The following is a 16,842-nucleotide window of genomic DNA, read 5'->3' on the forward strand; positions in this document are numbered from 1 at the left end:
GATCTATAAACAAAGCATGAAATATGATGGTTAAATTATTAAAATATCAATTGTATAAAAATTAAGAAAAAAAACTAACTTAATTTTACACTGATTAAGTGAATCTCTCCAATTAAAGATATATATGAAACTTTAAATTTTGCTTATGAAGATAAGAACTCGGGAATAGATAAAATACTAAAATACTAATCATATAATATATATATCACATATAGCAGATTGAACAAAATCAAATACTATAATACTGGCATATAAATACAGATGCTTCACAGTGTCTATACCTCTGAATATTTCTTGCATCACAAGATTCAGAAGCATTTGCTATTTTCTCTGGGTTTTTTAAAGGCTCAAACATTACTGACCAAGGAACTACAGTTGATGACTTCAGTGGAAATCAAGTTGGTAAGGTCAAAAGAACTGACCATTAAGTAAAACATCAACATTTTACCTTCACCAGTCATGATGCATCCGTAACTTTGCTCACAATAGCTACTGCAAGCTTTACAATGCTTGATTCCGGGGATTGCCGAAGCCGTCCTATCACCGGGAACAACTCCGATGAACGAAGGAACTGTCGGCAATTTGGATATGCGCACATCTTTCCCAGTGAGAAAAGAGCTATCTTTAATGGTGACTCATTAACTGCATCCTTTTTGCTTGGATTTAAAGCAACTGCTGAACAATCAGCTACCAATTTTAGTAATGCCTGTCAAAAAAACAAAGCAGGAGTCAATGTTCGTGTACTCTTGACCAATATGATGGATTTGATGGAAAGAAATAACCTAGATGTGTTCTGGAGCCAGGCTTATATTTTATAGTATTAATATATTTTATATTTACTTAAATTTGACCTGATCTAAAATATAAATCTTTAAATTTGACCTAAGCCCACCCATATTTATATATGATTAACTCGAATCCATTTTAAGCCAACTCATTTTTTTTTATATTTTTAAAAAATATGTTATTGTTTAATTTAAGATTTAATCATTTTTTTCTTCTATTAAAAATGTAAACATAAACAAGTTAACATATTATTTAATTGATTATATATTATTATAAACTTAATTTTATGATATAAATTACATATATATAAAATTGAATAATATATTAAAAATTATCAAACAGTCCAAGGTGGATTCAAACTTAATATTTTTATCCAAACTTTCCTAATTTTGAATGAGCTTTAGAGCTTCCACAAGTAACCTAGCCCTTAAACAAATCTAGAATAACTAAGCAAATAAGTCTACTTCTTGGTGCTTAAAGAGCTTACTAGAGACCATATAAAAGTTCTGTAATTCTTCTCTACCTTGTTAGATTTATTGTTGTCAAATATTCACGAATAAGCGAGACTAGAGATCAAGGCATCATACCTGTATGGCCCCCTTGGAGATGATTTCTTCGCAGAGCTTGTTAGAGTTGCGCACAAGATTACTCAGTGCACCTGCAGCATTTGCTTTAGTCTTGTCTTCTTCTGCTGAAACCAGCAGCTTTGCTAGTTGAGGTATTGATCTCCTCAATTCTTCGTACAACATATCATTATGGTAGGCAGCATTTCCAATCTGCGAAAACAATTAATAGTCGGCTTTAAGTTATATGCGTATATACCATAGCCACGAGCTTATAACATGCTGCTGTTAAATTTCATAATGGTTAAGAACATATCGTACTGCAAAACATGCAAATTTCCTTGTCCGTCTGTCTGGATCAGCACATCGATCAATAAGGAGCCCAATGATGTGATGTCTTGCCTACATAAATGAATTGGTTAGTTAAGAATCAGACAACTAAAAGCCTGCAATATAATTTTTCATTCGATGACCAATAATAATGAAATAATCACAATATCTCCAACAATTCCCAAATTCCTACGTAATGAATTTTAAAATGCTAACAAACATTATAGAATAATCGTTCTTACAGTTTACCACGGCCACAAAGCTATGTGTTGTCTGGTACTTACCAGTGACTCATAGAAGTATGCACTATGCCGACACATGTTGCCTAGAGCATTGCATGCTTTGGCTCGAACATTGGGATCTTCATGAGAGAGAAAGTCCCGTAAAGTGTCTAAAATCAAAGCCCCATTGATGAATTCATAGAAACCCTGCATAACCACATTATCCAAAATTTTAGTCAGAGCACAAGCTTCTGTTACACATTCATGATTCATCTCCCTTTAAAGAGTATATAAATACCAGCAAATTTACATTTATGTTTCTTTTTAAGTGAACTTCAGAGTATATAACCCGGTTCATGGAAGACAATCATTTGTATATCCTAGAAGTTCATATGAATCAAACAAAAATATGGTACAAATGGGGAAGGGGTCAATCAAATTATTTCAGGAATTGATGGATCACATTAAGGAGTTGAAAGAGTAACAACTCAACCACACTGACAAATGGCTCAATTGTCGGAAAAAATTAAAATATCACCTTCATAAAACTGCTCGAATAGGAAGAAAGTTTTCATGTTAAGTTGCTAGAAGAGCCAATCATTCAAATTTGGGAAAATGTGTCCCTCAGCATTCTGCTCTAGAAAGCTAAATTTAACCATGGAAAGGACCTAAGAGTCAGAATTTGTATCTAATGATGCAGCGGGAATTGTTTAATAAAAACATAACCTGACCTTATCCATACGAGCTAAATCAGAAACAATCATCAAAGTGTCAAGTGTGGCATCTCTTGGACTTGAATCAAGCAACCTTCTCATTCTATTTGGATCCAACAACCCTTTCCCTACAAGTTGGACTGCAAGTGGTCGATGTCCTACCATTTTGGCAAGAAAGGCAACAGTTCTTCCGAGATCCTTTGACTCTAATTGATCCAAACAACGAAGAACTATGCCAGGCACTCCCACCTGAGAAGTTCAGAAGATACTAAATGAGGAAAGTACAGGGTCTCAATAACTTAAGGCCATATTAGTACTGTAAACATCATTCACATCAAACTAAGACTGGGAAAGCAGAAAATCTCCTCAAACATGAGCTTTTCAATGACCATTTATTCTGGGCTGAGGGGACAAAGCCATTAAAGAAATAAGAAATTATCTCTAGAAAATAACTGAGTCACTTATTTAAAGCGTGTACAGTCTTGTGCATTGAAGGGCCACGTACAAGTTATAAGCTGCATCAATTAGCCAAGCACCATTCAACTAGGGAGAAAAAAGCTTATTGAATGGCACATTTGCTCATGATAACCCCACAAGAAAGCAGGCAGGGCAGCAGCCATCCTACTCCAACCTATGTCCTATAAAGAAATAAATAAACAGGATCTAACCTCCAGGAGGATTTTAATATATTTCCCCATATCTTCCACAATTGCTTTCACCATCTCCTTGTCTTCCTTGCATACTCTCTCAGCGGCTGAACCCATGTTGAGAATGAACCCACTATTTACTGAAGCAGTAGCAGCTGGCAAACCAGGAGCATTTTGTACAGCAACAAAAGGAAACACTAAGAAATCAATTACTGTATTTATTGTATCTCTGATTCCATCTTTCCCTCCACCAGGCCCAACCCAGGACCTGACAAGCTTGAGATGAACATCAGATATCAAACTACATATGAGCTTCATGTTCTCACTGCTGAGCAAGGTTTGCCGAAAGGTTAGTACTCCACCTGAAAGGCAGAAACATATCGATGAAACTGCCCATACAACTCCTATAGGGGATAGGCCAACTCCATCATTTGGGATATCAACTCCTTGACGTGAAGCGATTGAATGGTTGCTGGCCAAAAAATTAATAAGAAGTAACGGGATACCACTTGCAATCAACTGCTGTACAGCCAATGGTCCTCCCCATTTCAGTTTGGCTTCTAACAAGCCTACACATCCATCCCTAAAACCATGCCAATATGAGAGAACAGCTTTGGTGTTCTTAGGGCCAACATCATTTTCACAGTCTGAGGAAATTTTAAGGTGATCACAAAGTGTGCTAGTTGGAGGAATCAAGGGCACTGCAATTTCAGATATGGCAGACTCAACAGACAGTCCACCTTCAAGTGATAGAATGGAAGCAAAAGCCAGCATAGCTGATGCAGAATGAGGTTGTAATGAGGTTATTGTTGTATCTTTAGAAGAAACATGCTGAGCAAGTATAGTAAGTCGAGAGAGCTGCTTCTTTGGGGAGGTTGTAAGCATAAATATTGCAGAATTTCTTCCAGTAGATTTTAAACACTGAGCAATTGTAGCAAGGAGAAGACATGTATGCAGAGTCAAGGCAGGAGGATTGCTTATTTTACACTTCATATCTGATTGTGCATCTTTGTTCAACGATGAACATAAAGATAATATAGAGAATAGCTCTGAAACAATGGTACCGTCGGCTCCACCGCTAACAATAGTAGTAACAGGTAGGGAATTGGGAAGGCCGCAAAGAACAGTTGGAATAATGCCATTGTGTAGGCAACATCTTGACAAAATCTGAAAAAGCTAAGAAAGAAATATATTAATATATTATGCTACACTGGTTAAACAATATAAAATAAATGTTAAGCATTCAGCTGCTCCTCAGTACAGAAGCATTTTCAGTTAGAGGAAGAAGTACATGAATAGCAGCAGATAATGCTGGCTCTACACGTTGATGAAGGCAATTGACTATAGCAAACTGCACAGATTTTGATCTGACAAAAGCCCTAGTTACTGCATCAACGACTTTCGCTGCTTCTGTTCCAGCCAGCCAACCACGGGCATGATCTCTGATGTCAAGTCGAGCCAAAGAGTGACTCCGCAAAGCATCCAAGGGAAACAAACTGGGATTTTCCTTCATGAAAAAGATTTCATGAGCATCCATCAATGACCAGATAGCCCTACATGCTTCACAAGCAGCAAGCAGCATATTTGTGGATCCAGAGCTGAGACTTGCACCTGAAGTTGCTAAACATAAACATAGATGGTCCACTAAACGGGACGTAACAGCATGGTCCAAAATCTGTTTCAATGATTCATTAATCACAGAGGGAGAGGCGATTCCCTTAGGAGCCTGAGTCGAAGAACATGCTCGAAGACCCTGAGACACTCTAACTAATATAGTTGTGATGCACGCACAAGACTCAGAGAAAACTCTCCCAGAGGCATCTTCAATGTGGCTTACAACCTATATTCATAAAATGAGGGAGCTTACAAAGGTGTCTGAAATGTTGGAAGAGACCAATATAAACCATAGAAAACTATACCTGTGAGAAAATTTCAACTATGACAACCCAGTGTTTGAAATAGGAAGTGGCAGCATCACTTCCATTATTTTCTGCCAACAGGATTTTAGTAACAGAAAAACTCTGCAGAAGCAACCAGAAATGTTTCAGCCAGATATAACAACAGAAAAGTGTATTTGACTTTGTAAACAATTTTGTGATCAATGTTTAGATATCTCTTAAATAACTTTTTATGATATAGTCATTTGTTTTCAGAAAAACATAAAGAAAATTCCTTTCACTTGACAGAAAAGAAAACAAAAAAATATGGCTGCGTTTAGAAGGAAAAGAAAACACAGGAAGCGTCATGATTATAGTTTACAAAGAAAATGAACAGCCATTTTCAAAATCAAAGCATGAAGATGTCCCATTTTATGCATGAAACACAAGCCTACGTCAGTATGGTACATGAAAGGTAGTGGAAATAGGGAATAGAAATTTCTAGATAGAATTAGTCATATACCTTTGACACTAACTCATTAACATCAGATGATTTCAAACCAACTAAAATGGCAGTGAAATTAAGAAGTTCACACATTATTTCATCCAGTATTCCGACAGACTGGAGAGCACCAGCTGCAACTAAATTAGAAAGAATTCTCAAAGACTGACTTGAATGGAGAATATCTTGATCCCTGTAAAAGCCAGTATAAAATGAGAACCAGCTTTAACAAATAATCAATGGACATATGGTATTCGGTTCAAGGAAATGTACATTGAGTGGAATGACAAAAACAAAAAGACCAAATGGGAGAACAACACTGTAGCCAACATTTCTTCCTAGGATCAAGTGTTTATCTACCCAATTTGGTAAGGATTACAATAAGCAATCAGAAATTGGGGGAAACGAGAATTTGAAAGATACGTTTAACCTTAATGCTTGGAAATACTAAGTATTTCTTTTACCAAGTAGAATTATTTTCACTTTCTTTGTTATGCTGATTGCTAATGTTTCACTAAGAAATTATCACCCATTTCCCCCCCTTTCCAGGTTCAGTTTTTCTGCTTAGCATGTATACATAAAGATAAGGTTTAGTATCCAGATCATGGCAGAGACCATTGCAAAGAAAAGAAAAGAACACCCAGCACCCATCAAATGAAAGAAACTAGTTCCCAAAATGTTTCCTACTAAAGGTCTTGAAAACAACCAATATATGAATCTAAATTAAATTAATCATAGAACAACTATAAAATGAGAGTAGCTTTTTAGATTTATCATAAACCCTTAGCGATTTCGCATTCATATTAAGCCAAAATATTGTCTTGCAATGGAAATTGATCATAATCTTAACACGCAACCTAAAACTAAATTGTCAACTGACTTTGAGTATGGTTTGCTCCGTACAAGAAACAGAAAATAGAGAGGAAAAAAAGGAAAGCCATGATTACTTAGCTACTAATACAAACAACAGGGAATCAAGTTAAATACAAATTGCTAAATGAAGATAATCCATAAACTGAAGGTTACGAATTACCTGCAAGCATTTTGTGATCCTTCTGACCACTTTTTGATTGGAAGCAAAATAAGTGCTAAGGCTTCATTATCCTGACCAATAATTTGTGCCCCATTAACTGTGCGAGAGTTGTTTTCTAATCTGTCTAATGCCAAGTTACCTGGAGAGATATATAACTCATAATATGCCAGAACAATGATGCTACAATTGCTAAAGAGATAATATGCTAAAGAACACTAAAAGTGGAGTCAAGAAGAATGGATAGTAGGTTAAGATGCTACAATTTCCTGAGTGAAACGAGGGCAAATTTCTCCATAGAGCATCTGTTACTTCTTCATAAAGGCTTTGAACCATATTGAAAAGGTTTGTTGTTTACAGCTATCATTACAATATGTAACCCACTTAACAAAAGGAAGCTTACATTTACATGAAAAAAAATGACAACATGCAGAAGAACAACAAACAAAACAGCAAACGGAGCATCAGAGAAAAATGGTCACCAAGTTATTTCTTTCAAGTTGTCAAAATATCACAAATTGAAGCTAGATGTACCAAGGGCTAAATGTAATTGAAACTTAATATGCCAGAACAATGAGATGTATAGAGCAAAATCAATAGCCAAAGAGATAATAAGCTGAAGGATACTAACACTAGAGACAATAAGATTGGCTATAACAACAGTAGGTTAAGACTACTATTTTCTGAGTGAAACAAGAACTTCATCATAAAGGCTTTAACCCCATATTAAAAAGGTTTCTTGTTTACAGCTTCCACTAGAATATCTAACCTATTTAACTAAAAGAAACCGATATTTACATGAAAAAATAAAAACATGGAGAAGAACAATAACAAAAAAAAAAAAACACCAGAGAAAAATTATTACTACTTTATTTCTTTCACGTTGTCAAATATCACAAGTTAAAGCTAGATGTACCAGTTTTTAAAAGTGGCTAAAACTTAACAATTGAAAACCTTGCAAAATGAAGGAAAAAAGAAACAAAATTTGATCGCCTTAAAACAATATATAAATAGTACAGTGCCAGATTCAAACTACTTTAGGAAATTCAATGAATTTCAAAACCGGGTCTACCTGGTTTCCAAATTATGTCAAACAAAGCTAACAATAGACAAGTAACCCAAAAACATAGGCAAATTCTGTGAATTTTGCAAAAAGAAAAAATGAAAAGCTCAAAGATATATAAACAAATATTACACAAGGAGACATGGCTTAAACTTACTTTATGAATTTCATTTCAAAAATTATAGACAGTGAGAAAGTTAATTTGCATGTTCCACTAACCAATGCACCATGGAGAGGAGTGGCTTGAACTTAAGGTTAGATTTTGTAATTTGTTATATATTATGGTTTAATATTTTTTTTTATCGAAGATTTAAGATTTTACTATATTGTCTATATATTATTTAACTAGCTTTTTGCATATTGTCCAAGTATTAGGGAATTATGGTTATTTTTGGTGATTTCCATCTATATTGGATTTAGGTTTTAGCTTTATGTCGCTCTTTTACCTTGGTTTCTAGTATATTTTAGAAGATCAATTCTTGAAATCTTGGCATATTGTCTTGAGATTCTTCCCTACTGACCCTCCCTGATCTTTCTTCCTGGTTCTCCCATTTCTCCACAACCCACCCAAACTTTTCTGATTCTTGTGAACTTCTTTTACTATCCCTTATTTTGATTCACTAATGCACTATAGGAACTGAAACATCATAACATTGTCTACCTGTCTGTTTAACATCATTGGGATTTGAAAATCCAGGAAACTCGTCATGCAGTGCAGAATTTCCCTGGACTGTATTAGGACTATATTTTTTAGCATCACTCTGAGGGCTTGGAACATTACAAGGCTCTGAAGCAGCAGGAGAATTTTCTTTACCTGCGACATAGTAGTTAATGATGGTTAAAAAAGGTAGAACCAATATACCACAAATAAGAATCGAATGCAATGCTGTCAAAAGGGATGATATACCATTTGGTGTCTGGATACAGTTTTCCTCACTCCTCAATGCAAAATCAGATTGCCTGGCTGTAGCAGTTGTAGCGCGCACCTCCTAGAATGTTTCACCAAAATTAAACTACAATGTTCTTTGAATTTAAAAAAGAAAAAAACGAACAAGTTTCTCTTATATACAAGATAAAAACACAATTGGCCTTGCAAGCAGCATGCACTCTTGCTGCTTTAGAGTAACTAAACAAAGAGTCTAATTTGTTTAACAAAAGGAAAAAAAAATTTGCAGACATCAGATGCATTACCCTGGCCTCTACTTCATCCAATGTTTCTTTAACAAATGGATGTTCAAGAAGTGCGGGCCATGTCAACCGATTTTGAGGTACCTGTTTCAAATTATATTAAAAACAAAATCAAGACTTCACTTTGAAAGCAAAGTTAACGCCAAGAAACATATAAATTTTTCATCAAAAAGAAAACCTTGTTAAGCAATCCCTTCAGAAAGCTTTTGAAACTTGCACTCATTTCGTCTGGGTATTTGACTGGATCCTGAAATATTGCAGGTAAATTAGTGTTTCCTTGGCATACCACATTTTAAAGTTTGGTAAGGCAGAATCATACTTTACAAAAAATATTTTCAGTAACTGTGCCTTAATAATGTTCTGAATGAGGATTTGAAAAAAAAAAGGACTTATCATATTATGTACCTTAACTATGTGCCGGATGAGTGCGTATACTGAATTCGTATAAAAGGGAGGTTGCCCAACGAATAATTCATACCTGCCAAATTTACAGTTGGGTTCAATTCAATGTAAACAACAGATAGCGGACATGATGGCAAAATCTGATTCATCTAGCAAAAAACCAATTAAAAGATCACCACTATAAAATTAGAAGGAAAAAAGAAGCGCATACAATATGACTCCAAGAGACCACAGGTCAACAGTGTGGTTGTAGGGCTGTTCTCGCACAAGCTCTGGGGCCATGTACAATGGGGTGCCTGAAAACCATTTGTAAAAGCATTACTGAGAAAGCATATATAAAGGAAATCCACAGAATACTCTCTTAATTGGTTGAGTAGGAAGAAAGTTAAAAGGGCATGTAGATAATATCAGGCAAACCTTTTATGGATCGTAAAACAACAGTATTAGTGGACATTGCACGTGCAAACCCAAAATCACAAAGCTGCAATAATTGAAAGACTGCATAAGTTACAAAGAAAAGAACGAAGAAAACTTAAAGTAGGCCTAATCATAGAGTGCAACAAGAAGATGAAAGGCATACAATTTGCCTGATGGTTAAAAATTATATCAACTCCAAACTCAAAAAATCAGAATATGACTACTCTTCAAAGACGAATTGTTAAATCACAACATAGCACTTGCATATCAACTAACTAACCAACCTTAACAACAGAGCCAGCACCAATGAGAATGTTTTGTGGCTTCATGTCACGATGGATGATCCGGTTGGAATGCAAGTAGTGCAATGCCCTCACCTACATGATAACATCCAAAAAGGAAAATCTCATGTTCAGCAAACCAGTGAGCTTGAAGCCAAAAATCAAACAATTCCATTTGATCTTAACATTTTTAAGTTGAAAGTACCAATTGCTTTGCAATTGCTTGAACTTGCTCCTCAGGAAGGCACTTATCATCCTCTAGAATCTGAAATAGATCACCCTACATACCAAGAAATTCCACATTACTATTTGTCCAAATCAATAAGTTATGGCTGTCATATATAGAAAGGAGATCATTACTTGTGCAAATTCAGTAACAACACAGAATTCTTGTTGGCTCTCGAATGAATCAATCATTTCAATGATATTTTCATGCTTCAACTTTCGCAGAATCTGCAATGCGTAAGAGGCTAAATCACAAATTACAAGAACAAAAAAAAAAAAAAACAAAGAAGCAGATCAAACAGCAAAAGCATTGATAAATCTTACTAGAAAAAGCATTAGGGAATACCTCAATTTCCTGTCTTAAATTATGAATGTCCTTCTCAGTTTTTCCATGCTTCATTATAAACTTCATTGCTACAGTCTGATAGTGAAAAATATGCAACAAAATTATAAAAAAAAAAAGATAAAAAAATTAATAAAAAGTAAAGAGAAAATTTAAAAATTACCTGGCCAGTGTATTTTCGCCTTCCTTTATATACTTTACCAAAAGAGCCTTCACCTACTAGCTCTATCACATGGTATTCTTCAATTCCCATCCTTTTAATTCCACGATTTTTACTTATCTGTTGTTTCTATTCAATCTAAACAACAACGAAAAAAATAAGTAATTAAAATCGAAAAATCTACTTGGAATTAGAATTATTTTCGAATTTCAAGATGAACAGACAACATAAACCCTAAATCTACTAAAAAGTTTCAAAATGTAGCACTGTTTGAGAGCTGAGAAAGGGAAAGAAAAACTCAAAACGGCTTCTTTTTGTTTTTCATGCATTCAATCGGCGATCAAAAGTTGCAACGGAGAGAACAAAAAAATTAGTAAAATGAAATAAGGAAAAGCAAATGGTGAAAGAGAGAGGAGGAAACTACTTCAGTTTGAATCAGCGAACAAAGCAAATCTGGAGAAAGTTTGAGAGATTTTTTTTTTTTTTTTTTGAGGGAGAGAGAGAGAGGGAGAAATTTTTGAAAAAACAACAGGTGAACAAGAGAAAAAAGATTCCCGCTGCTATCTTTTCAAATACAATTATTTATTTATTTATTTATTTATTTATTATTTTTGAATTTTTAAGGCTTCATTTGGAATTTAATAATTCTACTAAAATAAATAAATCAATCAAAATTATAAAAGAAAATCAATATATAATTTAATTTTAAAATAAAAATCATCCCTTTGGAATAAGGTTTAATACATATTTTGGTCCTATATTATATACAATTTTTAGTTTAGTACTTCAAGATTTTTTTTGTTACTTTGGGCCATATACTTTTGTTTTGTCTATTTAGTTTTATCTAACATTTTATTTTTTAAAATTGATTCAACCGATTAAGCCTTAGCTTGATTGGTATTAACATTATTACTAGTGCAAGAAGACGTGATTCTGAGCACTCTGAAGCACATTTATTCTTCTAATTAAAAGTTGGAAGAGATTATAAGTAGTTCTAAGTTTTTAATAAAAATATCTCAAACTATATGTAAAAAAATAGACATACACAAAAAGAGCAAAACGAAACCTAAAAATCTTTAAAATATATAAAAAATTCTTAAAACCTTGAAGTTCTAAAAATTCCAAATTTCAAAATAAAATAAAATGGTATTTTAAAATTATTATTTTCTTGAAAATAGAAAAAAAGCATATAAAATTATTAAAATTCATGTTTAGAATGAACTTAGATATATATATATATGTGCATCCAAATTCATCTAGTCAAAAATTAAAAATATATATAAATTGATAATTTATATTGAAATTATAAAAATATATATAATTATAAAAAAAATCACGTCCAGAATTATTATAAATAAACAAATACAAAATAACCTAAATGTTTATTTGCCCAAATTCATTTTGGTCATACATTTTGTAACGATTCGAAAGTCAGTGGTGTTAAAAAGTGTAGTTTCGAGACCCCATTTTCGTAAACTGGACTCGTAAATATTTTTTTATTTTTTTATTTTTTATGAATTATATGTGGATTGCCACGGTAGTGGCCACATCAATATCGTTAATATTTTAAACCGTTCAGACAATTTTTCGTCTAAAAATAAGCAATTTAACTAAAAATTAAAGGTTGAGGCCTAAAATGATTCAAAAAAAAAAAAGGGCCAAAATGACAAAAATAAATAAAGGTTAGGGTCTAAATTTATCATTGTACCATCATTAAGAATTCAATAGTTTGCACTTTTTTTCAAGGGTTGCTTTGATTTTTTTAAAATTTTTTATTAAGTGTCTTTGTGTCCCTTAGGCCTTAATTTAATAAATAAATATTATAAAATTATTTTTATATATTTTTTTGATAATTTTAAATTTTAATAAATTTATTTAAATTTTAAATTAATTAAAAACTATATAATTTATGAATATGTTTCAGTAAATGTGGATTTGGGTATATTTTGATTTTTTTTAACATTAATCTTATTATAGGTTCTTATCATAAACTTTTTTTTTTTGATACAATACTTAAATAATCCCTCTCCAACTCTTAAATAGAAGGATAATACGCTTCAACTCACTTGGACACACGTCCTCTAGCATGTCAATCCAGCTAAAACAAATTGAATCGTGGACTTAATTGAAAATCAAACTAAAAAAAATACACCCTAAAAGTAGGATCATTTCACAAAGATAAAATAATGCTCTATAATTTCATAGAAAACATATAAAAACCCAACTCAAAATGAAATAATTGTTCGATAATGAAATTATTCAATTATTCTCTCACAAGGCATGAATTAGTAGAACATATAAAAGTTACAACTTGGAGAGAATAGGGCGTTGGGTTTGTAAAATCAGCTGCTTCCTCAGGATTTTGCCAGCTGCTGACTTTGGGATTACATCTATAAATTCCACTCTCCTCACTTTCTTGTAAGGAGCCACCTGCCACAATTTTTATTAAAATTGATGGACTGAATTGAAATGTTCAAAAACTTAGATATTCCAAAGTAAGTACGAACCTGGGCAGCTACAAATTGAATGACTTGTTCATGAGTGAGCTCAGAATCAACTGCTTTTACCACATACGCCATTGGTATCTGCCCTGACTCTTCATCTTCAACCCTGCAAAATCAAACACATTTGTCAAACAATACTACACATTACGTACCTATGCAACTACACCTCCATAGTAATAGGCACCCACGGTATAACTGCTGCATCCAGGATGTTGGGGTGGCTTAAAAGCAGTGCCTCCAGTTCTGCTGGTGCAACCTGCAACAATCGATATCAATGGTAACTTTGTTGTACTTGAAATTACCCGCGGATATATAGCAAAAGGCATTAATGTTACCTGATACCCATTGTGCTTGATAAGCTCCTTTACCCTATCAACAATGTAAAGCAACCCATCCTCATCAAAATAACCAAGATCCCCAGTTTTAAGCCACCCATCTTTGTCTAAAGTTGCAGCCGTTGCTTCCTCATTTCCTAAGTACCCTTTCATGATTGTAGGCCCTTTTAACCATAGCTCTCCTTCTTTGTAGGGTGGCAAAGCCAAGCCTGTTTCCATATCCACCACCTTCGCACTAAAAGTCGGCAGCAGCGACCCACATGACCCTGGATGAGCTTTCGCCATTTCGTCCGACACGAACACCGTCGCAGCACCGCAGCTCTCGGTTAGCCCGTATCCTTGCCTCAGCTCCACCCATGGAAACTGAGCCCTGAATGCTTCACTCAATTCCTTGCTTAACGGTGCAGCTCCTGACCCAATCCTTCTCACGCTTGACAAGCTATCATTGCTTTTGCAGTTTTTCACTAAACCAAGCACCACCGGGGGTACGGCAGCGATGTTATTAACTTTATGAACCTGAATTGCCTTCAACATTTCCTGGAAATCAAATCTTTGCATCAACACCGTCGTGATACCGCAACAAGATAGCCCGTACCCGAAAAATACGAGGCCGTATATGTGAAAAAAGGGTATGAACCCCAAAAACACATCGTTTACAGACGAAGTTTCTTCTGCATACCATCTTACAAGTCTTGCCGTTGTTATTAAATTTGAATGCGTTAATATAACGCCCTTGCTTGTTCCGGTAGTACCCGAAGAGTATAATACCGCCGCCGTATCCGACTGTTTAATCTTAATTTCATGTACTTCATGTGTATCCCCGCGTTCGATTAATTCTTCTATAGATAATGAATTACCCTCTTTTGATTGCCGAGATGTGACCATTGTAGGAACCTGAATTCGTTCGAATTTATGTAACTCCTCCGGGGCTGAGATAACGAGCTTAGCACCGGAGTCGAGCACTTGTTTAGCTATCTCCGAAGACGTATTGATTGGATTGGCAGTTGAGAGGATTGCACCAATTGAGAATACTGCAAGACATATCGTTGGGTACAAGAGTGAGTTAGGGGACAAAAGGAACACGACATCGCCTTTGCGGAATCCGAGATGGTAAAGACCGCCGGCAAGCGATCGGATTGACCGATGAAGTTGAGCGTACGTGAGGTGCTGATTTGTGGCTGAATCAATGAGTGCAAGTTTTGATTCAGCAACATGAGGATGAGGGAACTGAGATAGCACAAAGGAAGCGATCCCAAGGTCAGGATCAGTGGGAACTTTGAGATGGTCGGTAAGTTGAAATAACGAACTATAAATTCCGGTACGCAAATCGAAGCCACTTCGGTTGACCGGAGGCGGAGCATCGCCGGATTGTTCCTTGAGGGGGACGGCCCTGGACACTTGAACTGACATGGTTTTTTATTCGGTAAGCTAAAGTAAAAGGAGTAGGATAAGCTTGGTCTAGTTAATTTGGTTTTAAGCAGGTCTACTCCCTACCGTCCAATACTGGCCGTCGACAAGTCCGAGGTTAATTATATATCTTTCCTTATTGGATACATCTGAATTAAAGGAAAAATATAGTATATTCGAATCTCCTTCATATTTTCAATTATCAAATTATTATTATATGATTTTACTTAAATCAGATTATAAAAATATTTCCTTCTATTTGTTTCAGATTACATTTTAATTATTTATGTTTAAAATATTACGTTTTAGTCACTTATGTTATCGTTTTGTTACGAAGTGGTCACTCTATTGTTAAACTCCGTTACCTCCCTAACGACAGTCCTTCGTGGCAGTCGAAATAGGTTTTAAATGTCAGCTTAGATGTCCTGTTGTTGGGATGATAATAGAATTTTAATTAAATAAATTTAATTTGGACTGTCATGTAGGACATCCAAGTTGGCATTTAAAACTCATTTGGACTGCCACGTAGGGTCACCGTTAGGGAGGTAACGGAGCTTAATGGTAGAATTACCACTTCTTAACAAAACGACAACGTAAGTGGCTAAAAAGTAACATTTCAAACATAAGTAACTAAAATATATTCTGAAGCAAACAAAAATTGACTATTTTTTGTAGTTTACCCACCCCATTATGCAATTTTGATTGGGAATATAAACATTTAAGTTTTTTAGTTTGACTTCGATTGAGTTTTAGTTTAATTAGTTTGGGCATTGTTGTCAAGTAGGAGAACATGGGTTCGAGTGCGCTGAAGCGCATTATCCTCCTATTTATGAGTTGACGAGGGACTATGGGTAGTTCTAAGTAGGGATGTTCAAATTTCAGTTAAAACCGAATTAACCAATCGATCGATCTAATTCAGTTGGATGTTGGTTAATGATTTTTTGAAAGTTCGGTTACCGATTAATTCGGTTTGAAATCAGGTAATTAACCAAATTTAATAATCAATAATACAAGTTATATGTAGTTTTAATTTGGTTAATTTGAATAATTCGGTCAAATGAACATTATCAATTTATTTATTTTGATATGCTTTATACTTGTTTTAACAAAAAATATATATAAATTTCGATTAATTCGATCGAATTAAATCGTCTACTTTGGTAAAATGGTGACCGAGAGGTAAAATTGAGTCAATTAGAACTTTAAGCCTTTTAGATCTCTAATCCAAAGTCTAATCAGCAACATGGAAGTCAACCAATTGCTTTTGTCTATTGGATTATTAATTACTTAATTTTGACTATTTTACAATTTAGTCATTCTTAGTGTTAAGTAGTCGATTAGTGTAATTTATCATTGATTATGAATTGACGTAATATAGTGTTTAGCTAGTAGTTAGCTAGATTTCTTATTTGCACGCTTATTGCTTAGGAATCACTTTATCCCCGAATTCTCTTGGGTTCAATCATTGGAATACTTAAGTGTTGAATTGTAACATTATAAATATTACAACTGATCTGTCACACTTGCAATACACCGTTAGATTATTGTTTGTATTTGTGTTGATTCGTAGCCCCAGTGCACGTACACCAAGACACGGTCAGGAAGATTATAATTGAGAATGTGGTTAATCGAAAAGGAGCTCTAAGCATTTTGAAAGATATTTGCGCGAAAAATGTGGAATGTGTAAGGGTTGTCGAAGTGAATATTTTTGTCATGAAAAATAAAAATAAAAATCGTTAAAATTATTTTAAACATTATAAAATATTTAAAATTAATTAAATAATGACATATCATCCACATAGCAATCACGTGCATACCACATCAGCAAAGTCAACTTTTTTTCATCTA

The 16,842-nt window shown here is 34.3% G+C and overlaps 2 protein-coding genes across 2 annotated transcripts; both read right to left on the reverse strand.

Annotated features, from left to right (window-relative positions):
• Positions 1–170: 170 nt before the first annotated feature.
• On the reverse strand, positions 171–11,299 carry LOC105778852 (serine/threonine-protein kinase TIO). Its single transcript, XM_012602605.2, has 23 exons — positions 11,173–11,299; positions 10,752–10,886; positions 10,592–10,666; positions 10,381–10,473; positions 10,226–10,300; positions 10,024–10,116; positions 9,740–9,803; positions 9,534–9,618; positions 9,326–9,398; positions 9,099–9,167; positions 8,924–9,004; positions 8,640–8,721; positions 8,394–8,546; positions 6,673–6,811; positions 5,661–5,832; positions 5,180–5,281; positions 4,552–5,100; positions 3,282–4,427; positions 2,632–2,862; positions 1,964–2,107; positions 1,671–1,751; positions 1,374–1,562; positions 171–706 (listed from the first exon to the last, which is right to left on the reverse strand). The coding sequence occupies exons 2-23, from the start codon at positions 10,839–10,841 to the stop codon at positions 458–460; spliced, it is 4,035 nt and encodes a 1,344-aa protein (XP_012458059.2). The 5' UTR covers positions 10,842–10,886; positions 11,173–11,299; the 3' UTR covers positions 171–457.
• A 1,680-nt stretch (positions 11,300–12,979) lies between these two features.
• LOC105780149 (4-coumarate--CoA ligase-like 7) lies at positions 12,980–15,017 on the reverse strand. The gene is made up of 4 exons (XM_012604293.2): positions 13,588–15,017; positions 13,441–13,508; positions 13,256–13,358; positions 12,980–13,178 (listed from the first exon to the last, which is right to left on the reverse strand). Exons 1-4 carry the CDS (start codon positions 14,995–14,997, stop codon positions 13,053–13,055), a joined length of 1,707 nt encoding a protein of 568 aa, XP_012459747.1. The 5' UTR covers positions 14,998–15,017; the 3' UTR covers positions 12,980–13,052.
• Positions 15,018–16,842: the final 1,825 nt, after the last annotated feature.

Source organism: Gossypium raimondii, chromosome 4, assembly GCF_025698545.1.
Source record: "Gossypium raimondii isolate GPD5lz chromosome 4, ASM2569854v1, whole genome shotgun sequence".
Taxonomy (NCBI): domain Eukaryota; kingdom Viridiplantae; phylum Streptophyta; class Magnoliopsida; order Malvales; family Malvaceae; genus Gossypium; species Gossypium raimondii.

What these genes read in the sequence shown, in the direction of transcription:
- LOC105778852 (XM_012602605.2), bottom strand. Translation starts at nt 10,841, where the DNA reads ATGGGAATTGAAGAATACCATGTGATAGAGCTAGTAGGTGAAGGCTCT. An exon ending in CTGTATCCAGACACCAAATG is followed by an intron (nt 8,547 to 8,639) that starts GTATATCATCCC and finishes ACTATGTCGCAG; the next exon opens with GTAAAGAAAATTCTCCTGCT. An exon ending in CATTATCTGCTGCTATTCAT is followed by an intron (nt 4,428 to 4,551) that starts GTACTTCTTCCT and finishes TAGCTTTTTCAG; the next exon opens with ATTTTGTCAAGATGTTGCCT.
- LOC105780149 (XM_012604293.2), bottom strand. Translation starts at nt 14,997, where the DNA reads ATGTCAGTTCAAGTGTCCAGGGCCGTCCCCCTCAAGGAACAATCCGGC. An exon ending in CTGGATGCAGCAGTTATACC is followed by an intron (nt 13,359 to 13,440) that starts GTGGGTGCCTAT and finishes TTGATTTTGCAG; the next exon opens with GGTTGAAGATGAAGAGTCAG. An exon ending in TTCAATTTGTAGCTGCCCAG is followed by an intron (nt 13,179 to 13,255) that starts GTTCGTACTTAC and finishes AAATTGTGGCAG; the next exon opens with GTGGCTCCTTACAAGAAAGT.